Source organism: Leptidea sinapis, chromosome 9 (genome assembly GCF_905404315.1).
Source record: "Leptidea sinapis chromosome 9, ilLepSina1.1, whole genome shotgun sequence".
Classification (NCBI taxonomy): Eukaryota; Metazoa; Arthropoda; class Insecta; order Lepidoptera; family Pieridae; genus Leptidea; species Leptidea sinapis.
In genome coordinates, this window is record NC_066273.1 from 9,582,720 (window position 1) to 9,608,320 (window position 25,601).

Sequence of the window (25,601 nt, forward strand, 5' to 3'; positions counted from 1 at the left end):
ATCAGTTGTTAGTGGTAGTGACTGGGTCGACAGTTTAACTTGTTCTTTATTCATGGTATGGTTAGAGAGACGGAGACCACAGGCCTATTGTTATTATTTTAAAAAAAAATCAATAAATGTCTGAAATTGTTGTTTTACATTTACAATATAGGTCTTATTATATGATTTACATTTCAGAGTCAAGAAATATACGGACCAGAGTGATTCAAGAAGAATTTCATATCCGTCAACAAACATGGAAAATCTCAGAAAAGGGAAGAGGAGCTGCATAAGCTCAGAATAGCTGAGAAGGAGTGGATGGTGAAGGTAGCAGAGGAGATTTTTCTCAAAGCCAAAACTGAAAGAGAAGCTGCAGAGGAACTTCTCCTCTGCAATAGAGCCAAAAGAGAAGAGGCTGAATTAAGTTTAAGAATATTTAAAAATAAAAATTTTGAAAATTAATTTAGTATTAGGTTGTATGTATATGTTTATTTCAATTCTATTGTGTAATAAAAAACTTTATTGCTTAGTATTAATTCATTTATAAATCATCCAAAAATTTAGTTGTGAGCAGTATTTAACAAACTTATTAATAGAACAATAATAGTAAAGATTAATATTTAAATTTTCCTTAAAGTAACATTTAAAAAAATAAAGTAACATATAAAAAAATGTATATATAAAAACATAATATGATGTAGGTGTTAACTAAAATGTCTTGCTATAAATGCAGCCCTTATAACACTACCTCGTGCTGTATCACCAGTGTGAGGTACTGGAACTACAGCAAGATTGGTTAAGGGTTCAATCATTTCTTGATCTTGTCTCAATACTAATATTATGTAGCACAGCACATGCCACTATAATATTACATGTATTTGACAGATTATTTTGCAGTTTTCTATTCAAACATGCAAATTTTCTTTTCCATACACCATTAAACCTTTCTATAATATTTCTAGTACTGATATGGGCCCTATTATATTTGAATTCAGGTTGTGATTGTGGATTATGGACTGGTGTATACATGTATGGTGACTGTGCATAACCACTATCACCAATCAGTAAACCTGCAATTTCCCCTTCTTCAAATCTCATATAACACCTGCTATTATTAAATATTCTAGAGTCATGGACAGATCCAGGCCAGCGTGCTACGATATCATATATTTCCATCCGAGGGCCACATACTATTTGCACATTAATTGAAAACCAACCTTTACGATTGCGACATACTTCGCCGTTTTGTCGGTTTGGATTTTTTATTGGAATATGGGTACAATCAATGCATCCAATACCCCCAGGAAATCCAGCAACACGATGAAATTGAATCTTCACATTAGCTCGCTCAGGGACGTCAGGAAATTTAATGAAGCGCCTCATTTTTAAAGCTAAAGCTTTCGATACATTGGCCACAATCTTTGAAACGACTGATTGACTTATTTGGTGCAAGTCGCCGCAAACAATCTGTAAAAATACCGATTAAAGTAAAAATGTATACATACAAAGCTTTGTATTGCAATTTTATGAATGTAGACAAGTTATAAGAATACTTACTTGAAAGTTTCCAGTTGCGTAAAATCGTAAGGCTGCTAGCATTTGGATCACGGGTGGAATCGGCAATCCACGATTGCTGTCTCCAGTATTTTGGAAGAGCAGGGGTAACAAAAAGCTTGCCACAATATTTTTGGTGAAGCGGAATCTTATTCGAAATTCATTTTCATCATAAATTTCCATCGGATTTTCTGCATCTCGTAAATATCGTCGCGATAAGTAGTCGTAAGGACTATCGTACATATATTCAATAAAACTTTCGAAAGACATTATAAAAAATGAAATAATGTCTTTTGTACCTAACAATTACTTATAAACTTCCTCAAGGTAGATGGCGATCAACCTCACATTTGACAGTTGGTTCCTCGACTCAAACTCACCTCGAGTGAGGAAGGTGTTTGAGGTAAGGACAAAAATTACAACTGTGAATATTAAAACCCCTCAGTGAGGTTGAGTCGAGTCGAGGAAATCATTGGTTTACGACTTAGAATATGGGTGTTAGTACGTAGTTAAGTAGTTAGTATGGATGATAATTTATATTGGGACGAGTTCAATTTTCTATATGAAAAGAATGGTAGGTACTCGTTGGTGGGTGGTTATCAGCTATATATTTACTCCGCTGGGAGTATTTATCTTTGTGCTTATGCAATACAAAGCACCTGTTGGTTTATTTTAAACTAGGATATTATCCCCACCACCTGAATATGTCGCGTTCCTCCACAGTAGTTACGGTTTTCAAGGAAGTTTCTTTCACGTACAACAACGCTGTGGAATGAGCTTCCTTGTGTGTTGTTTCCGGGATTATACGACATGGCTACCTTCAAAATATCACGTACAACTTCTAAAAAGCAGGCAACGATCCTATAAGTAAGTCTGGTGTTGCAAGAGAATGTGGGCGGCGGTGATCACTTAATATCAAGTCCACTCATTTGTCGTCTTCCATAAAAAAATACAATTATATTATAACTTACTGAAATAAACAACAGCTATGCACGTCTATTTTTGGTTTTTAATTAATATTTATGCCAAGTGACAATTCTATGTAACGAATCACATTTTTTTTAAATTTGCTTTGTTTTAATGTGTTGAACTTACTCACTGTTTAGTTAAATTTAACACGATTTTTTGACTTGAGATAATTTTATAAGTATTATGATGAAACAAGTAATTGATAAAAAATATTATTGAAATGGAAGAGGCCTTCACCCAAGGGGTTCATATAATTTTTTTAAGTACTAATCACTCTTACAACTACGTAGGTAGACAATAACATGAAATGTACATAATTTCAAACTTGTAATGTGGAGCTTGTAAAATGAATGAAAAAAAAGTAAAGAATATCATTGAAATTAAAATTTAAAGAATTAAACATATAATTCTTTACAATGTCGTGTATGTAGGTAGGTACCTATGCACACAAGTGAATGTTCTAGAAACTGTCATAACCATAATGTTAACACCAGGAACAGACATAAACTCGGCCAAGTCAAGTTAGTTAGTCTTTTGTGGGGATGGACATGCTTTTACAAGAAGATCCCAGAAAAGCTTCAAAACAAAAGTACATAAGTATTACGATTAATGGACCGACTTTCACGCGGTTAGCGGCATGCGACTCAATTTTTTGAGCCTTCATAAAGAATGTAAAAGTCTATAATTTGAATAGTTATAAATGCTTTGTGTAAGATCAATAGTGTATCTTTAAAAAAAAAAAAAAATCTTTGACTTTCAATTGATCAAACTCGGAATTTCGAATTAAATCCTAAAATACACTATTTTGGGTTTTCTTTCCTCAACGGTAACTTTATTTTATTTATTTACACAAAAAGAAGTATTTTACAATTTTGCTTAAATTTAAGTACAAACATAAACCCATTCGGATTTTACCGTGCACTACACACGTCGCATGTTATAAATAATTAATGAAGAGAAAACTAAAAATATACTAAATGACTTAATATCAGTACCTACTTAAAACTAGTAACAATGTAACTTCAAAAAATGTATTACAATTATTAACATCAAACACTTATTCTTATTTCTACAAACTTATTATATTAAATTACAAACAAACAATGTTAGCAGAAAATTTAAAAAAACACCTCACGTAATTTATGGACGCCCCCTAATTATCAAGAAAATATTTTTTTAATTTTTATTTTAAATTTTTAACTAGCTGACCCGACAGACGTTGTTCTGTCAATAAATGGTTCGATGTCAGTAAATGCGTGGGTGGGATCGTGACACGACAAACTATATAATATGTAAACCTTCCTTGAGCTACGAATCTATTAGAAAAGATTTCATTGAGATCGGTCGAATAGTTTAGGAGTTATTAGGGAACATACAAACATACATTCTCTTTTATATACATAGTTATATAGATAGATTGTTATCTCCTGTTTTAAAGTTGTAGGAAGTTTATTTATTAGAAAAGGTACCTTGTAATTTAGTTTATTTCAAACATAGCCATTAGAAAATCTAGCTAAAAGTAGTTTTGACTCCGTTATACTTTTTACGCGTACATACTTTGTTATCATCGTTTTTTTTAATCACTTGAAGATTTTCGTTAAAATATTCTTCACTTAATATCGCAAGTTTTATCTTTTCATGGCATGTTAGTATTTTGCAGTATTCTAATAATTTATGGTCAAAATTCTTTAGTTTATTTTTAATATTTTTTGGAACAATAGTTTTAATTATTCTAAGTTGCAAAGTGCATATTCTGTCTATGTGGCTTTTATACGTTCTTCCATAGCTCGAGAGCCCATAACTGATAATTGATTCAGCTAATGAATTGTATAGTAACAGAAGGGTATTGAAAGGAATTCTATTTTTAATAACAGCGAACTTTGCAAGAAGGGCTCTTAGCTTGTCACACAGTGTATCAATGTGCATTTTCCAGTTCATTCTGTTATCAATGACAAGACCCAGGTATAATTGATTACTTACAACCTCAACTCACGAATGAATCAATAGATTTTGACCAGCTTGGTGGCGATCGACGTGGTTAATGTTAAGCACTTATTAATTTTTGGAATCGATCGGTTTCCGTTTAAAAGTTATTGTAAAATCTACCGGTCCGAATTGTATTCAAAATCTAAGTTTGATCAAGCCCTTTCGAATGGCGCTAATCGCACTGAAATCAGTTGAACAGTTAAAACAACACACACACACACACACACACACACACACACACACACACACACACACACACACACACACATACACATACATTCATACAGACGTATAGACACTATCGCGGGAATAGTCAGGGAAGCTTCCTAGGACCTTATAAACGTCGAGATCTGATAAAAAATCGCAGCACTGTTGAGCCAGGCTAACATGAGTTTTGATGAAGACCTTAGATACGGTAAGGACGATATTAAGATAAATGCAGGAGTAGGGGAGACTAGATACAAAAGTAACCGGGTCGAAAGGTCAGGTGATAGCATCCTCACTGCAATAAGTCGCCGCGTGCGCCACGTGCTTTTAGGTCATGTGACAGGACGCTACGTGATTTCACAATTCAAAAGTAGGTTTTTAAACGTCTTCTAATTTAATGTTTACGTAGGTACCTTGTCGTGAAAGGATGATAGTAATCTCAATTTTTTGCATATCCATTCTTGAATACATTGATGGTACCCACACTAATAATTTAATTAATTTCGTTTTTAGCACGCCAAGCATGTACCCTTTTAAGGTTATCTACAGTTTTAACAAAAATGAGGACAAAAGTAACAAGATACTTTTGTCCCTGTAATGATAAAATTTTATAGCGCACTTTACGTGTACACAGTAACTGACCTAGCGACCTGACTTAGCGTTGCCTGTCTCTTGGGGGTAATAGTAAAACAAACAGAGAATAAAAAAAAACAAACGGCTAGTGACAACTAGCTGATTACTTAAACTTAACTAAACCAATAAACTTAATAAATAACATTACAAACGTGCGAACTCCCTCGCTCACACTTATTGACATATCGGAACTCTCGCTCGCACTGCTAGTGTTGTGTGCAACAAAGAAGGGATTTGTCGATAGTCATTAGCAGGTAATTAAGGAAAGGTTAATGAAATAATGCATAATATTTTTTAAGGTGTATTTTTAATATGTGCTTTTAAAAGATACAATATATTTAATGTTATACAACTTAAATTAACATACGAGGGCGGCACTGACAATTTCGGGAATCAAGGAAGTGACACAACATTATTGAAGCAACCATTCCATTCGGAAGTTGGGGTCTCCAAAATGGCCGTTTTGTAGGCGTCCACAACTTCTTCAGGTGATGAAAATCTCTGGCCACGCAATTTATTCTTTATTTTAGGGAAAGTATAGAAATCATTAGGGCTTAGGTCGGGGCTGTACGGCGGATGGTAATAATTCTATGTTTTCTTGCTCTAAAAACTCTTTTGTTCATGCAAGATTATTTGTATTTGACTCATGCCAATGTCTAAAGTTGCCTGAATTTCGCAGTATGTCACATGTCGATCTTCCTCCATCAGCTTACGCACAGCATCAACGTTTTCTTTGGTGACTGCAGTTTTTGGACGAACTTGACGGGTATCATCACTGAGCTTGACACGTCCACGTTGAAATTCAATTCAAAAAACCAGCGCTAAATTGTGGTTTTGAATGGGGCTTCATCACCAAATGCAAAATTCACACGGTCAACACACTGTTTTTGTGTTAAACCACTTCAAAAGTCATAATAAATCATCGCGCCAGAATTTTCTCGAGTCAATTCCATTTTCTCACCGACTAAACAAGTTTGACAAGACCTTGTGACAAGACCGAGAATCTTTTTTAAATAGGTAAATAAATGGTATTCGATTTTTAAAACCAAGGAGTTTTCAATTAAAAAGATTTTAATATGACAGGAAGAGTGGAAATATTCCATTCCCGATACTTTTAGTGCAGCCTATGTTGTATACATATAACAAATTTTCGGCCATTTATGTTTTTTTTTCATTTGTAACCTATTTTATTTAATATTTTTTTCAATGATGACTTGCCGCACTTAAATACAGGCATTTATACTTTAATTTCATCAAATATCTTAGCCACTGTTGGGTATTCACCATTATCATAAAATGAATAAATAGTGCGTTGCAACAAACAAACATCGAAATTGTCGATACTTGTAACTGTTTCTGGTTTTATATATGTTTCTCTTGGTGTAGATGGATGGCCAGATTCAAGTATTTCTTTCTTGACATTTGTCTACAGTTCTCGTACTAACTACTTCCACAAAGAAGCGCCGTAATATCTCGTGGTTTATTTAAATTTAGAGAAGATATTTTTACACGTACTACTTAACACTTACTGAAAATATACAAAACTGAATTGAGGTTGACGCGTCTGACAGTTCAGTTTAATAAATAAAATTATAATTTAAGTTGCAAAAGTTCAAAAACGACTATGGAGTCTGAAATAATATATAAATCGTCGCATTTGTAATACAAATTAATATGTGCAACTCGTGCGACGTTGTCGATTGCCCACGGAAGCGAAGTTGAACGGTCATTCGCTTGAGTATTCATTTTATATTCATAATTAGAAACTTGAATATTCATTGAGAGCATTCACATCTTTCACACACCACGTGACATTATTTTTTACGCAATATAGTATATATAAGTAGCTTGTAGGGTAGTAGTAAATAAAACATAATACGAAAATGTAAACAACGCGTTTTATTCAAAAATATAATTATCAAAGTGAGATTCTGACTAGTTAAAATGTAAAACTATGTGGAGAAGTTGAACACGGAGTACATAAGTCGCAACCCAGTGACATTTTTGACATAGAATGGACCAAACGCCCCATCTAGCTGTATAAACTATAGTATTTTTTTTATGGAATAAGAGGACAAACGAGCGCACGGGTCACCTGGTGTTAAGTGATCACCGCCGCCCACAATCTCTTGGAACACCAGAGCAATCACAGGAGCGTTGCCGGCCTTTAAGGAAGGAGAACGTGCTTATTTTGAAGGTACCCATTTCGTATCGTCCCGGAAACACCACACAAGGAAGCGCATTCCACTTTGTAGTACTTGGAAGAAAGCTCCTTGAAAACTGCACTGTGCCGGACCACCACACATCAAGATGGTGGGGATGATATCCTAACTTGTGGCGTAGTATAGGACAGTAGTTGGCAGAACTGTGTAAAGTTAAGCCATCAAATTATGTACCAACTAATATGTCGTATCATCACACATAAATTACATCTAACGTAAGTGCAACCAATTATGATAAATACGGATGTTTGTTTCCGAATCATGGATGTTTATATGTTTTATGTACATTTAAGTAAGTATATTGTTTAAATATATCGTTGTCTTGTAGCCATAGTACAGGCTATGCCTAGTTCGAGGCAAGATAATTTGTGTAAAAGTGTGTCAATATTATTTTTATATTATATATATATAGATTAGAAACTTGTACTAAAGCACAGTTTCAAAATATGCCGTTAGGTCTTATTATATTACGCAAAACATCTAATTATAACATACAGCAATATTATTAAGACATTCCGTGCTAATAACGGGAACACTCAAGGTATGACCTCAATATCCACAAAAATTGGTTTCCTAGAGAGTCGATTGCAACATAACGCAATGAAAATATTCCGACGCAAAAAATACAATGGACAAATAAGGACTTAAAGAAAATTTTAAACCGAATAAAATATTTATGTATAATTTGATATATCCAATAATAAGTTTGGAAGTTGCTTCTCAAAAATAAACTTTGGAATCAAAAACTCTGAATTTTCAATGATAACAACATTCTATTTTTAGAGAATTTAATAGAATTAGTACTTTTCTAAAACTTAAACCGAACAAAAATTTTGAATGACTAAAAGAAAACCAGTAAAATAAATGCCCATTTGCAGCTTAGTCACATGATCAACACAATTACTGTAGCGTTTACAATCCTAGTCAGTCCACGGCTTAAAGAATTTGTTATTTTTAGTGGTCTATCTCAATTCCAGGAATCAATTAAAAATAAAAAATTGTCTCGATATGAAAGCGACATCTTAAGTATACCGTAAAGTAGATCCACTACGCTTTTGCTGCATGTTAAAGAAAAAGGGCAAATATTGAAACCATAGCTAAGTTTCCTTACAAAGCTGTAGTTCGTTTAGTGAGGTATTCAGTCCATTCTAGAGGTCTATAAATTTTTCATTTTATTTTACTATACTACATATAAAAACGATTGTGTACATTAGGTACAAAGATTCCCTTAAATATTTATTGTATTCGTTTATATCACATCAGCATGGCAATTATAGTTCCGCAGTTATTATCACAGAATATAGACATTTCAAAATTATTAAAATTTAGACATAATTATCAAACATTATAATTCTTAACACTATATTTTGTGGGTAGGTATACCAAAGGAATATACCGCAAACAAATAAGCAGGAAAAACTATCTATGTTAATTTAACAAAACTTGAAGATTTAAATAAAACACTTTTAAAGGATTATAGGAGTTTAGTTACATTTCAGGAGGACTGTACTCTGAAAACATGATCTGGAAAGGTTTTGAAACGTCAGGTTCACTAAAATAATAATAAAAATGTAACTTTTAGGCAAAAATCTTATCTAAAAACACAGTTACAATTACACGCGAATTAATACTTAAAAAGTGTTTTATTTAAATGTGTATAAAATAAAGTACAAAACTTGAAGACTTAGGCTGGGTTGCACTAAATAACTTTAGCAATAACAAACATGTTAAAGTACCGGTTAAGCAAAAGATTGAGTTGCACCATTTGAAAACTTTTAGATGACGTCATAACTTTAAGTGTTAATCGTAACCGTTCAATTTCCGCCGATTAAAGCTATTGTTAATGTTAAATGGCTAAGTAGCGACCTGTCAATTGGTTTTTCACTTTTGAACTTAAAGTATGCCAAGAAATACGATGGTGCAACACATTACGCAGTCTACGTTAAAGTCAGTTTTACTGTTAACGTTAAATTTGACTTAAACTTAAAGTTTATCAGCTTGTATTATGTTGCAACCCAGGCTCTCAGTCTTATTCATTATAGCACCATCCGTTTATTAAAACTATTTAGCTATCGATGAAATTAAAAAGAAATAAAATAAACTTTATCTTTCTGTCAAATGTCACTTTACCTTGACAGATAGTTAAAATATGTTTAGGTATTAAGCGGTTGGCGTTATTATGTAAAAAGGCGTTGATTTAAAAGTAACCATTGTTATAATGAAAATACTTAATAAATAAACTTTTACATATCGACAGAGGTACATATTGGTTGAAAAAATTAAAGAAAGAACAATAAGATAACGTAATTTTTTAAATACATGCAAGAATTAGTAGAAACTACGGCCATTTTGTGCGTTTCTTCAGTGAAGTCCAAATAGTTACATCACTGAGCGACATATTAGTGCTACCTTCAATGATTCTCAACATTTTTTTTTAAATCGATCTTAGATGTCTTGATGCATCCAATAAGATACACAGATCTCTAATATCGGAGATTATAGGTTAAACGGAATACAAAATAGTATTAGTACTTTGGCACTGTTAGAACTTCACTTATGTAATTATAATGAGTGTGTCGCCTTAAGGCCTACATGAGAAAGAAACTTCAATGAATGAAGAGAAAATAACAATGTGACAGCAAGAGATAGTCTAGAGCAGGGGTGCTCAAGCTTGAACTGCTGGCGATCTACCTGAAAATAGCTAGACTGCGATCGATCGACTCTGAGAGACTAACGACCGTTTTCAATAACGTATCTCTAGTTACGGATACATTGCTGTCACAATTTAATGACAAGATCTTATCTATATAGTTATGTCCAATAGATCGATATTTATATATGTCGATAGGTTATTGAAATGTAAGTAAGCGTAAAAGGATAGATTTGTCTACCTCTAGTAAGTTAAACTAAGGATTGATAGGTTATTGAAAACAGCCGTTAAAGTATGTGTGATGAAGGATTGTCGTCTAGGTAGAGTGTCACGATGACATAGATATTAGTTTTGCGCACAACAAGTGTAGGTCTGCTCTAAAATGTCAATGAAAAAACTCATAATTATTCAAAATTGCAAGTTTATTGTTTCTTACAAAACAAACGTGAGTGACTTTGTTGAATCTGCATGACACTAGCATACTTTGATGGTATGGTACTGCATTTTAAGATGGTACGTAATTACCGATTTCAATCTGTGAATAGTTCTTTATCGGATTTTTTTTCTTAAGACCGACTCAAAAAGCACTCAGCGATCGACCGTTTGAGCACCCCTGCTCTAGAGTCTAGAACGTTACAAATGGAAATAAATACAGACAGCAACTGAGCGTCCGTCGCATAGTAAAAAGGGCGTCACCACCAAAAACTTAATCTAAATTCACAATTTTTTTTTTAGTATTAGCATGTTCTCGATTAACCTAAGCTATGCTCTCACGTCCCACGCGACCGCAGACGCCACCCTCTCAGCTGTTTCGGCGCCAAACCCGGCGCGGCCACTTGAGATGCTATAGCCACTTGTGTTTACATTAGCCGAGGTATCATTATGCCGTTTATGTTACAGGTTACTACATAAACAAGCTTGGTTATTGTAAACAAAAAACGTGATTTATGATAGATTCGTGCTATGATATAGCCGTTAATACCATGCGATAAACATTCATTACGTTCAGATCAATAAAAAATATAATAAAAATCAAACATTGTTATTATGCGCTACGATGAATTCAATTATTCAAGTAAGTTTGATGAGATAATGATATTATTCGGTGGACTGCGGCCAGACCACACTCACAATCCAGTCCAAGTAGTGGTATATGCGGGTGTAGATGGCCGGGTCTTTCGACGCACACCCTCGCCCGAATGACGTCACGCCCACAAGCCGGTAGAAACCGTCGTGGTCTGTCATGCCCTGCAGCGGGCCGCCCGAGTCCCCCTAGCGATCATAATCAAAAACAAATTCAAAATCTTGGATATATGTATAATTCCCATACTAATATATCTACGAATTAAAATTTGTTTAATTCTTTAACTTTCTGTTAAAGAAAAAGTACTAAAAAACAAGGGTCAGGTGTCTCCCATTTAGCTTATCGTCTGTGTAGGGAGGCATTCACCTTTATCATCATCTACATCATCATCATCAGCCGGAAGACGTCTACTGTTGGCCAAATGCCTCCCCCAAAGATATCCTCGACGATCGGTCCTGCTCTGCCCTCATCTAACGTATTCCGACGATGTTGACTAGATCGTCGATCCATCTTGGGTGGATGGTGGGGTCTACCAACACTGCGTCTTCCGGTACGTGGTCGCCATTTGAGGACTTTTCTGCCCCACCGGCCTTCTGTCCGTCGAACTATGAGCCCTGCCCACTGCCACTTCAGTTTCGCAATAATTTGGGCGAAATCGGTGACTTTGGCTCTCCTACGAATCTCCTCATTTCTGATTCGATTTCGCAGGGAAACTGCGAGTATAGCCCTCTAAAGGACAATTATTTTCTCATCAGGTCCATAGATAACGACCACGCCTGCGTACCGTATGTCATCACTGGCAACACACACTGGTTGATAACTTTCGTCTTCGGACACTGGTGTTTGGGACGAGAAGATTTTACGGAGCTTCCCGGACGCTGCCCATCCGAGTTCGATTCGACGAGAGAACTCTTCTACGTAATTGGACCTGCCTTTTACCTTTATTTATGATAAACTTACAAAAATTATGTACTTTGGAAGGGGTGTAGTAGAATATGGTCAGGAGTGTTCTGAGCTGAGTTCAGAAGGAAAATTTGTATTTATAGTATACGTGTGTGTGTGATTATTAATAATAATTGTCATCGCCCTTATCAAACATGTTATGGGTGAACGTGAAGTGAACCACTCGCTAGTCTGTCGATGGCCTAGTAAAAAGTGGACGGCATAATACAATGCCGTTCTATACATATAGATGATGCACTTCGTAAAAAAAAAACAAAGCCAAAATATGGAACATGCCACAAGTTACACCATATTAAACTTATACATTAACGCATTCACTCCAGTTCTTTAAAATATTCTTGATCAATAAGCAGCAATGTAAAACATATATATTCACTTCAGGTCTGATTCGGACAGTGACAGTTGACACACGACTAAGGAGAAAAGTGTGCTTACATTGTCAAAGTCAAAGTTTTTTATTTGCATGAACATTAGATTGATGTTACATAAATATTATTTATGTTAGATTGATGTTACATAAATATTATTTATCTACACGCATGTTTTAAATCCTCTATTTAAGATTCTAAAAAAGTAAGCTTATTGCCAACATTAAAACACCGAATGTCGTAATAACCATTAAATCATCCAAACGAGTGTTGTAATGTTGTACTGAATTTCATAACAACACTCCTTGGTTTTTTTTCGATCCCTTCATGTACAAAGAGTTTCAACAAACAGCCACATTCTTATTGCTCGATGCGTGGTATCTGTATGCATTTCAAAAAAAGAACATTTTCGTTTACGCGCGTTCCACACTACCAGAACATGGTGTGCCGTAAAAAAAAAGTAGGTTATTCGAAACCCCGCCATTTTTCTTGAAAAAATTAGCGATTCAAGTTTTGACAGCACACCGCCGGATATTTTAAACGCTGCAATGAATTTTAATAATTGCACTATACAAAATGTAAATTACTGCTAAAGTTAATAATTCTTTCATTAATACTTAGTTTATTTGTATATAATCAGTAAGGGATGATCCTAGTAGTAACTAGGGCTGGCTGTTTTAATGTTAGCAGTAACTGTTTCAGAATCTTTTATAGGATTCATATTCTGGGTGTAGATAAAGTCTTGTATGTAACTGTTGATATTTAGGTATTAAAACACTCATGTGATACTATTATCACACTCGGCTTCGCCTCGTGAGATAAATCCACATTCGTGTTTTAATACCCCTTATTACACAACAGTTGCATAAATAACTATAAGTACATGTTTGCCCCATTTATGACGTGCAAATTTTATAAAATACATTTCTAAATCATTAGTTACAATAATATAAATTTAACAAAAGATTAGTGCAATGCAATATTATATTAGATGCAATATTATATCGTATATAGTCATGTTTTTAGTTGAAAATATTCGTCTAATGAATATGAGCAGTTTTTACTAAGGTATATTTTCAATTTAGATGAGAAATTCCTATTTGACGATACCTAAGTCGTCACTAAATACACTTTTACCGCTCCCCTATCAGACTGGGAGTGATATGTCCTCATATGTGTATAGAACGTCATTGTACCACAGAATAACAGAGTAGTACAGAAGATTCACTTAATAATACCAGGGCTGAAGCACGCTAATAAGACAGCAGGCGCCATAGACAAGCCACTTATCTATTTACCTAGTCGAACACCAATATGACAAGGTCAAAGCTACATTACAACTCGTTTGGTGAAGATGTAACAATTACATATATTGCCTGCCTGATTAGATATCTAGATGTAATATTTTTTAGGCTTTTGCGTGTATGAGAAACCATTTACTTATTTCCAGCGGCACTTTTTGCGCTTATTGTCATTATCTTACCTTTGTCACTACAGAATTACATGACAGGGAGAAGTAATTTTAATCTTGGAGTAACTTTACATTGCGTTTATTAATACGACAGTATATGTTTGAAATTTTCATGAGATCCTTCCACAGATTCTATAATCATATCTGATTTTTTTAGATCGGTCCTTAAAAGGCGGAGTCATGTTGAGAACCTCCCCCGGTTTTTAAAGTCGGTTAAAAATCTGATGTACTTACGGTGCAGGTATCGTGCTGTTGCTGACTATCACCCACGCATAGCTGCTGATCCTGCACGATGCCCTGAGGAAGCCTTCGGGATTTAACGTACGTTTCCGAGCATTTACTATGTGGCATCATCGACACATTTGCCTTCAATAGGACATCACTCACTTTGTTATCTGAACAGGAAAATATATTACACATTACACGCGACCATGCTGTAAGTATCGGATTTAGACGTGTTACTGTTACGTGCAGAATTAAAAAAAAAATATGACAATTAGAGATGAGACCGGCACGATGTTCAGCTGATGGCATTGCCCTGCACATTACAATGCAGTGCCGCTCAGGATTCTTGATAAACCCAAAAATTCTAAGCGGCACTACAATTGCGCTCATCACCTTGAGACATAAGATGTTAAGTCTCATTTGCTCAGTAATTTCACTAGCTACAGCGCCCTTCAAACCTCGTATCCACTAGTTAAGATTTGGCGCGCAACTTTTGTTTAACAACTTTGTCTGTCTACGCTTGATCAGTCGTCGGCAACAAGTCGCCAGAGGAATTAGTGTTGATTTCATCCGCAGTGGTTATATTTTATGCTCAATTACATGTTGCTCTGAAACAAACAACAAGGCGGACGTCATGACGCGCGTCAGCTGGCAACGTCGCACGCTGATGGACAACGTTGCCGAACATGTTGCGCGCCAAATCATGCCTAGTGGATACGAGGCTTTAGACCGAAACACAGTAATGCTTACACATCACTGCTTCACGGCAGAAATAGGCGCTGTTGTGCAAGCCATAATCTAGCTGGCATCCTGTGCAAAGAAGCCTCTCACTGGGCAATTTTATATCCATTCATTATCAGACGGAAGACGTCCACTGCGGGACAAAGGCCTCCCCCAAAGATTTCCACGACGATCGGTTCTGCGCTGCCCTTATTGCCCTCAAAGGTGATTTTGGTTCTCCTAAGGATCACATCATTTCAGATTCGATCTCGCAGGGAAACCCCGAGCATAGCCCTATCCCCTCTAAGCGACCATTAGCTTTGTGAGTTATAAAAGAAGTATTTATATAAAATATAACAGAGTATACATACTAATCTTACTAATCCTGCCCCAACCAGTTACAGTGAGGGGTGTGGTTGGCTCTGTGTTTTTCGTGTACAGACAAATTGGACTCACGTCCTGTGTAAATGTTACAGGTGTTTTCAATCTGTAAAAAAAAAATCATATCTAGAATACGGATAGAATAAAATCAATATTTAGGCGACCCCGAGTCGTAATTTATTACAAGCCGTTACTATGTCATTTAAAATACACTCAGAATTGTTTTAGTAATCAAATATGACGGTTGGTCGTTACATCCTATTAATTCTGATGTCAATTTAACTTCAACGACGGTATGTTATTAGATATCCTCATAGAGATATGTATCTATATACCTTTCTAAGGAAATTTATAAAATTTTGTTTTCTGCCGCATTTATTATGTTCAGAACAGCTGTTTGCCGCCACCAAATGTCACCATAAACTTAAATACAGATATCGCGCGAGTTGAATGCAGAGGTCAGGAATGCGATAGTGCTGTGACCTAATTATAATTGATGACGATAATCATGGGTGTATCGATAAATTTAAACATAGCTTCAAAATTGCTATTTAAACCTAATTATTAAATGTCAAATGTTTGCTCTCCCTTTCTTGACCACACTCTTGTCTATTGCGAGTTCTTATTATAAATTAAAACTCATTTTTGCGGAACGTCACCTGATGGACTTGGATCAGTCATTATAATTAAAACTCTAAATAAAAAAAAAATAACACGGGATTGCAACACAGCACTACACCGTAGGCACGCGAGGCGAGATTTTCGGACAGCGGGGAGAGATGCTACGAATGCTAGAGGTATTTACCCCAGGCCCCAACTGCATTTAATTCGCGCACTAACTGCATATCATTCTTCGGTTTTTGAGCTGTCCTCCACCTACAACCAAACTATGGAATGAGCTTCCTTAAAGATGTCACCTACCTAAATCTTATACTATGTGTACCTTCAAAGAGTGGTTGTCTGACCACTTACCATTAGGTGACCCATACTCTCGTTTGGTCTCTTATTCAATAAAAAAAAGGTGAATCGATGTAGGTTCACCTTTGTCCAAGTCGTTATAACAGATGTTAATACTTATTTTATAAAATATCACAGTCAATCAGATTTATGAAAGGCAATACTGAACGGCACATCAATCGTACTTTGAGACATAAGACATAATGTCATTATTATTAGCTCAGTAATTTCACTAGCTACGGGCTCTACAAACCGACACACAATAGATATAGGCGCCGCTGTGACGTCACTTGAAATTTTTTCCATGAAACAGCGAAATAATAAATAAAATATACATACCTTAGTATCGCTAAGTCGTGATATTTATACTTCCGCGTATAATTCGAAGGGAATAACCAATCCGCTATTTTTACATCAGTCTCCGTATTGAAAGTGGTGCTTGTTATGTTTAAAACTCCCAAACGCGCTATAGTCGGCTTCACACTAAAACAACACGATATTTCCGATATAACAACCTGAACTTTATTCATACAATGTTTGATGTCTGTATAGTGATTAGAACTTTTATTATCAATATTCACATTCCAAATTCAAACCACGTTGAGTTTTTTTGTTCCTATTAATAAAAGATTAAGTAGTTTAGTTATTTTCGGATGACAGAAATGAGGAATAAAACCTTAATCTCAATCCGCTTTTTCAAAATGTTCGGACCCTTCTTATTTTCAGCCTACTGAAAAACTTACGCTGAGCCAGGTGCTTGTTAATTTTCATCAAATACATTTAGTTTATAATAAACAATTTGGTTTTACGAAGGGTTGTTCAACAATACCGCAACGCAGGGGTTGAACTGATTCAAAGTATATCCGCTGCTTGTGAGATTCGCAAGATGCATTAGATATCTTTTGCGATTTGACGAAGGCTTTTGATTATGTATTCCATGATACTCTTAAAAGAAAATTACACCATCTTGGTATCAGAAAGAAATCTCTGGTACTTCTAAATTCTTTCCAGTGCAACAGAATTCAGAAGGTTGTTGTTAACAATAAAATATCAGCAGGCTCTCCAGATATAATGGGCGTGCCATAGGGTTTAATTCTCGGCCCGTTTTTGTTTCAAGTATAATATATCAGTGACTTACCTTACTTTATAAGTTATTATTATTATAATCATAATATTGCAATTAAGGAACTATAATAACATTAATGATGCACTCTCCAAGGATTTTCATTGATTAAATTGCAACAATCTACTTCTTAAACGAAACGACAAGAAAATGATGAGAAAACGAAAGTAATTAAATTTTCGAGTCCAAATGTAAAAAGAGTGGCCACCAATATACAATGGAGCAAAATTGAACCCCGTGGAGATGACTGTATTTGGTTTGATATACAAATGATTTAAGTTTTCTCTAGTGTTAATTCCGCCAATTAGTCCGCCTGAGGCGAAACACGTGTCGAATTGTTTAAAAACAAGTATTGGCGGAATTAACACTAAAGAAAACTTAAATCATTTGTATAATTATGGATTTCCGCAAAGTAACGCCTACTTCAATAAATTTTGTATTTGGTTTGACTCAAAATTGCAATGGGGCATGTAAATAGGAAAATATTTATAAATTTTGTCCTCATTAATAAAATAAAACTATAAATTTAGTGATTCACTGTTCTCACATATTATATAGATCTCAAAAGAGATTTTTATACAACCTTGCCTAACCTTATATTCGAACTACAATCTTCAGTCAGTATAAATAACCCATTGTTACTCACTCGTCTAAGGTTTCAATGCAGTGTGCAGCTGTTATAATATAATGCTTGGAAACCAGCGATCCGCCACACAAAAATTCGTAACCATTGCCTTTATCGTAACCCAAAGCTGCCTGAAATACAACAAAGCATAGGCTTAATAAAATGAACATGGCTGTCTTTCGTATACAATCGGGACACCTAATGGCACATATAAAATCTGACAAAAGGCACAAAATCCGTAGAGGCCTTTTGAAATAATTGACGTTGATTGGAGACATCGCTTCCTTGTGTGTCTTCTACCGCATGTATCTATAATAATAATAATAATAATAATATTGACACACTTTTTACACAAATTATCTTGCCCCAAGTTAAGCATATATAGCCTGTGTTATGGGTTACAAGACAATGATATATTTAATACAATATACTTACTTAAACATACATAAATTCATATAAACATACATAAATATATTTAAACATCCATGACTCGGAAACAAACATCCATATTCATCATATAAATGCTTGCACCTACCGGGATTCGAACCCGGGACCTCTAGCTTAGTAGGTAGGATCGCTAACCACTCGGCTATACAGGTCGTCAAGATCTATGGGAGTGTTCCGAAGAGCTGTTGGATCTGATGACTTCCTGCCCATTTCTAACATCCCACCTCATACAACTATTCCATTGTAGTATAAAAGGAAGTTTTCCCCCCAAGTCCAAACTCTACCATTAAGTACTGCGGTGGTTCCAGACATAACACGACATGGTTCCTGTACAAAAAGTTTGTATCTTCGTCTCCCTGGAATGCCGGTAACGCTCGTGAGATTCCTCTGATGTTACAAGAGAATATGACCCGCGGTGATCACATTCCAACAGGACTTTCTGTAACTTCTTTAGATTGGACACTTTTTGTCTCCTCTGCGGGCGTTCGAAAACGTATTAATCTTTCGACCAGGCAATAAAAGCCACCATTACGTTATACTCATTTAGCTGGTGTAGTGAGCCGAAGTATCACTCCATAAACCTGCCAACGGATTGGACCTGTTAATGTAATTCCCAGTTAAGTAAGCAGTGTAAATTCATAGTTTACGGCCGGTTCAGATGCTTGGTACTCCAAAGAGCTGTGCTTTGATTTGTCACACGGACGAGGGAGAAACTTTCGATAAAAGTAAACTGAAGAGGAATTGTGATTTCGTAAAACAAAAGTGGTAGGTCCTACCTAGGTTACTGTCTAATAAAATTTACCACTCGATATACAAATATTTGTATATTTAGTATTCATTCAAATATATTCGCAGTGTTAAGTAGGTAACTGGAAGCAAAATTAAAATTCCGAAATACAATTCTTAAAGTATAGCCTCTGATGCTTTTATTTCTATACCACAATCCTTTTAGACGGGCGTATAAAGGAACACATATTCCCTCTGACTGGTGTTGCCAGTCGGTCCGAGTAAAGTTTATATACTGGTCCAACGATTAAGGCTTTTTCGAACGCCCAGAGTAGCGAAAATGGAGACGGAGTGCTAGTTGGGGTGTCCACTGAAGTTACCTAAAGTCCTGATGGTATGTGATCATCGCGGGTCATACTCTCTTGTTACGCCAGACGAATAAGATATAATAAGAGGAACAAGAGCGTTGCCGACCTTATAAAGCATCGAATAATAGTAAATTTGAATTCGTAAACACACAAACACATGATTGAACCGGAAGAGTCTACGGTTCTGGCCATTGCGCCACCGACTTCAATATTTACTGTGTCTATACCTCATATAATTTTCTAAAGGACCATATTATAAGACAGGTATATTGAGGAATCTATAATATTATAGCTTTATTTCATTGCATTATTAACATTCAGATTAAATTACAAAGCTGAAGGAAATCACTGTTCGTTCTAAGTAAACAGGGATTCATAGCCAGCGATCCAGAAGAACTTATTAATTAATATATTAAAGGAGTATCTTTCTTTTAATTAGGAAAAAATGTCAAGAAGCAACGTTTATATATAATTATTACTAATAATGAATAGTTTATTACTAGGACGGTTTCGGAATGAATCAAGAAAGTAGTTAATTACCATATGAGGGAACTCCCCATTAGCTGCTTCTTCACCGCCGATAATATGAGTCGTTAGCGGTAGCAATGTTATTTTGATAATGTTTGCACATTCTGTAACAAAACAACGCAATGAGATAAATATATTCTAAGATGAACATTAAAGAAATTCAAGATATTTTACGTAAGGATATACTATTGTCTATTGCCTCCGTAATCTCTAGAGAAAGGATTCTGGAGGGATCCAGCTATTTAAGCAATAATATTAAATTAAATGCGATATATTTGGCGCCATTTAAAAAGGATATTGACGCTACTTACAAACGATTAAAAATACTGAACATGAATAAAGGGGCTGATAATCCCGATGCAATATCCCCGTTTCAAGTATGTGATGTTCACAAACAAATTGATTTTATTTATACAGATTTGAATAAGGCTTTCGATAGACTTCCGCAATGCAGACTTCTGCAAATCTTTCCAGTTACGGCAGCATACTTAACAAATCGTGTTGTTTTTATGTAAATGGCTTTAGTTATAGTCTTTACAAAATCACATCTGGACACCCGTAGGGTTCTCATCTCGGCCTGAGTTTGGTAAATAAATGATATCACACAAAATTTATAAAAAAAGTCGGCAAAACAACATACAATATTTAAATACCATACCCATGTTTAGAAGGCAAATAAATCATTTTTGTGAAATTCTGTTAGATTTAATAAACTTTCCACGATCATAACAGAATTGCCTAACAAAATATTCAAGACACACGTAAAAACAGTTTTAATAGCAATATTAATGCGTATATTGAGCATGTAGAAGTTTTTTGACTCTTTTGCGATTGTTTTTGCAAACATTTCATGACTATTTATGCTTTTATAAGTTTACGAAAAAAAAAAAAATTTATCATTTTCACAAAAAAATAAAAATAATCAACTACTATAAAAGGTTTTCTAAAAGCAGAGTTCCAATTCCTGAAACATACACTTCGCTCGATATTTTTACATTTAGACCTTTAGGACTTAAAGATATTCTGCATGTCACTATGCCTAGTGTTAGTTAAGGCTGTAAGCTACATACCTTTATCTGCAATTCTAATGGATTTCCTTTTTGTGTCATCTGCAAAAATATAATGATTTTGGTTACTGTAAACTCACCGGACCATGCATTTAAATTCAAATATTTTTACTAAAGAGGATTTAAAATAACTTTTAAAATTATTAATACAACACGCGTCTCGCAAAGACCAATAGTGCCGATGATCACGGAGTGGACATTGTGAGTACATTTTGTGTTCCCGTGGACACCAATAATAACACAGTGTCAGTGATACCGTGCTCGTCATCACCACCACCGACGCACCCCGCCTTGTCCAGCCGCGTACTACGATCCCAAGTCCGCAGTAAGCGGTGGGACGTTATCGCGAACCCACCACACTCACCCTGATGAAGTACCTCCGAATGGTCCGAAACTAGTCGGTACCGACACCGATAAAACGTGAGTAAAGCCGTAATAATAAATAAACTTATCAAACGTCAAAACCAACACCCATTCGAAAATTTATGTCTCAGAAACTCGGCGGGCTTCTTTTTTTTGATAAAATTTCGTACAATAAAATTTATTATTTTATAACCTGAGGGTGGTCGCCCAATTCCCAATCTGCGGTTTCATTAAGAAAATCATTTATGTTATAGTAACTTTTACCACACAAATGTTTTTTTACAATTCTTTTGAACGTACTTTAGTTTTGAACATTTTCTGGGATCCTGTTGTGTAAGCATATTCATCACCCCACAAAAGACTTACTAACTCAACTTAGCCGAGTAGTAGGCATTATAAGTTTATGTCTGTTACAATGTTGAACACATTTGTTTTGTAAATTTTCTGAGACAATTAAAAGTTGCATAATAAGGATAAATCAAAAAAGGCAAAGTCATTAAATAAACAAATACACTTGGAGATGTTCAAAAAATATTAGTGAGAAAATTGGAAGAATTTTTTAAAAAACATGAAATTTTACGTCAGATAAACAAGTACCCCCAAGGCTTGCCAAAATAAGTTTTAATTTAATAATTATATTTAATTACATGGGGTTAAATCTATCGGGTAGGTAGTCCGATTAAAATAACTAAAAATTAAAAATAAATAGTCTCTATTGCATTATAGAGCAAAATATTAATTGTAAGCTTTTTAGGGCGATTGAGAAGAGTTGACATGCGGAGACTAATTATTTATTTTTATGGGCCGATAAATATTGAATTTGTTGCATACCTTTATTTGCAAATCTATTCCCTTCGAAGTGACCTGCAAAAGTATAAGCATTTTTTTATTATGGATTCTCCAACATGTACATACAATACCTAAATGAAATAAAAATAAATATGGCTTTAATTAAATAAATAAATAGTATTAAGTTAACATATTGATAAAAGAAAATAAACAAAAATATAGTGGATTGGCTTGAGGCATGACATTATGTGTGACATACACATAATGTCATGCCTCAGTGCCACAGTGACATATTATGTCAGATATGGCTTGAAAACTATGTACAAAAACAAATTTTGGCTCTTGGTATTAAAGTAAGATTAGTGATATTCAAAAACCTATTACGAATACCTAATAGTTTATGTTAATAAACAATATAGGAATTAAAGACATATTTTTTTTTTCTCAAACCACTTACCATTTTTATTTATAGTTGTTTCTATTGGACAACAGACAATCTCATCTGCACCCTTGAACCCGCATCTAGTAAATCTGTGTGTGCGATGGGAATCTATTTCTCTAGAAACGTATAAAATATGTACTTTTGAGTTTTAGTAAGCAAAAAACTTATAAACTAAATAAAAAATTACATGTTCATTAAAAGCACTTGAAATTGGTACCTGGTATGATATTATAACACAACAATATAAACATGTTGTTGGAGATACTTTATCCCTTCTCATTGATTATCTTTTTTTTTATGGAAGAGAGGTCAAACATGCGTACAGGTCATCTGATGTTAAGTGATCACCACAGCCAAAATTCTCAGAATACCAGAGGAATCACAAGATTGTTTCCGACCCTTAAAAAAGTGTACGCTCTATTTGAAATACAATATGGGTATATTGTATCACATTGCATAATTATATTGCACATCACATCACAAAAAAGCTCATTCCACAGCTTCGTCATATGTGGAAGAAAGTTCCTTGAATTCGTTCTGGATAGATGGTGGGGATGATATCCTAATTTGTGTATAATAATTAAGTAAGTAACTATAAGTGTTAAGTGCTAAGGTGGAGTTCGGCGGCACAAATCAAGATATTTTTAAAAATCATGCATATACCCACCCTATTGCAATGCCATTCAGAATTATGCTGTTTGGGTGTATGTTGGTTCAATCATGATTCCTGATCAGGACTGCATTGTTATCGACAGTCATTTAACATCAGGTGAACGTGTTGTTAATTGTCACCTCATAATTTTTTTTTTCATAAAAGAAAGCATTATAGCTCATGACAGTAAAATCAAAGCATCAGAGTCTATAACATTGAGTGACAGTAGCAGCTACTGCATGCATGAGAACCACTCCATTATTCACACTCGAGCACCTCTTGAATCTCAGACCTTTAGATCTGGTGATATAGGAAGAGGCAAAGACCTAAGACTAAGGGCAAATGGTCTATGGATATAAAATACAGAAAAGTTCTACAGGGAATCTTGAAGGAAATACCTCTTATTGATGCACCCATGGGTATAACATTGTGCCACCATGTATTCGATCAAAATATGATATTCAACTTAATGTGGATGAACACTACATCTTGCTCTAGTATCAAGAAGGACAGGATATATACAGACGTGATTGAAAACTAAACAACCTCCATCACTTTTAAATATATTATATAGCCTTCTTATATTGATATCTATTTTCTTAGTAAAAGAGAACAGCTTCAAGATTTAAAAAAAATGTATATTTAGTATCTTTTGCAAACTGATTTTAAGCAATCAAGGGTAAATGAGTAGTATGGTGTCTCTCGCAAACTACTTTTATGAGATCGGGGGTACATTAGTATCTACACTGTCCAAAATTGCTTGTATGAGATCAGAGGCAAGTGTGTTGTGTAGAGATTCTGTCATTAACTGCTTTGTCTGGAAGAGATCGCTACAAGCGATAAGACCACCCATTGAGTACCTATGACTGTAATTAGCTTAAGATCTGCCTATATAAGGTGAGGTTTAAATTTCTTTTTCCTACAGTAGCTGCCTTGAGCTGCATTATGATATTAGTTGTAAGCAGCTAACAGTATAAATTAAAAAATATTAAATAAGGTAATAAAAGTTATTCAAAAAAGTAAATTAAAGTAGACAATAAGTACATATTTAAATCTAAAAGCTCACCTCATTGCAGGCTCACAGTTGGTTACCAGTGTACATCTTCCATCAGAATCGTTTTCATTTGCACAAGATTTTCCAACTGTAACATAATATCATTATTTAACTCCATTGGTATTTGTAGTGTTAATTTTTTAACCAACAAATGAATGATCTCCTGACCTATACTCTTTCCGAACTTAATATGGTAGATTTAGTAATTTAAATGAAATATTTGTACTAACATTACAAAAGCGATTATTTTATGGTGTGTGTTATGGTAAATAATATGAGTACAATAACATCGAACATTGAAATTGATATTAATAACACAAATTTTTAATAAATATTTATGTATATATAATTACGTTTAAAATAAACTCACTTTCTCTCTGAGATAGAATTTGTAACACATTCAATAAAATTAGGAAACCGTATATAATTATTCTACACATCTTCACTTTGTCATTCAACTCTACTTCCAAGTTTCACTACGGTAAATATCACCAAGCTTACATCATTATGAATAATCAAAATTTTTTTTTTTTTTTTTTTTGCCCTCAAGCAAGGGAATGGGCTACCCTCCGGGATAACGACGGGAGGGAGGCGGTGAATGCTCATGCATACCAACGCAGCCTAAGTCTGCGTTGGTTATGTGGGACTCACGTGAAAACCTAGGTGCCTACCCACTAAACACCACCTGCAGTTGGCTTTGGGCAGGTGCCCTCTAAGCCTACATCGAAGGCGACCTTCTCATGGGGAGAGAGAGGCGCAAGCGGCACTCCCTATGGAGCTTCCGCTGGGGTAAATATAATCAAAATTCTGGTTTAAAGCTTTTATTTTTATTATTAATTTACGTACTGCGCGTTCCACAGAACACTGTTACTCTAACGAGGCGCGTTCGCACTAAAAGTGTTCTGTGGTTCGCACTTGATTGTCAAATTCTCGCTCGCTCTTCATTAGGGTTACCAAAGTCCAAAGGGCAAACAGGATGGAAAATGGAAATACTATGTATGTACGTATAAGAGGCGGGACTGCCTAAGTAAAAATTGAAATTTAGTTT

The 25,601-nt window shown here is 34.9% G+C and overlaps 2 protein-coding genes across 2 annotated transcripts; both read right to left on the reverse strand.

The window, feature by feature from the left end:
• Positions 1 to 783: 783 nt before the first annotated feature.
• Positions 784 to 1,807, reverse strand: LOC126966261 (putative nuclease HARBI1). The gene is made up of 2 exons (XM_050810240.1): positions 1,537 to 1,807; positions 784 to 1,446 (listed from the first exon to the last, which is right to left on the reverse strand). Exons 1-2 carry the CDS (start codon positions 1,801 to 1,803, stop codon positions 784 to 786), a joined length of 930 nt encoding a protein of 309 aa, XP_050666197.1. The 5' UTR covers positions 1,804 to 1,807.
• Positions 1,808 to 7,208: 5,401 nt separating this feature from the next.
• Positions 7,209 to 25,086, reverse strand: LOC126966248 (serine protease Hayan-like). The gene is made up of 11 exons (XM_050810222.1): positions 24,924 to 25,086; positions 24,566 to 24,641; positions 22,863 to 22,963; positions 22,448 to 22,480; positions 21,257 to 21,295; positions 20,199 to 20,290; positions 18,139 to 18,248; positions 16,709 to 16,852; positions 15,403 to 15,518; positions 14,321 to 14,481; positions 7,209 to 11,472 (listed from the first exon to the last, which is right to left on the reverse strand). Exons 1-11 carry the CDS (start codon positions 24,991 to 24,993, stop codon positions 11,299 to 11,301), a joined length of 1,116 nt encoding a protein of 371 aa, XP_050666179.1. The 5' UTR covers positions 24,994 to 25,086; the 3' UTR covers positions 7,209 to 11,298.
• Between the last annotated feature and the right edge of the window lie 515 nt (positions 25,087 to 25,601).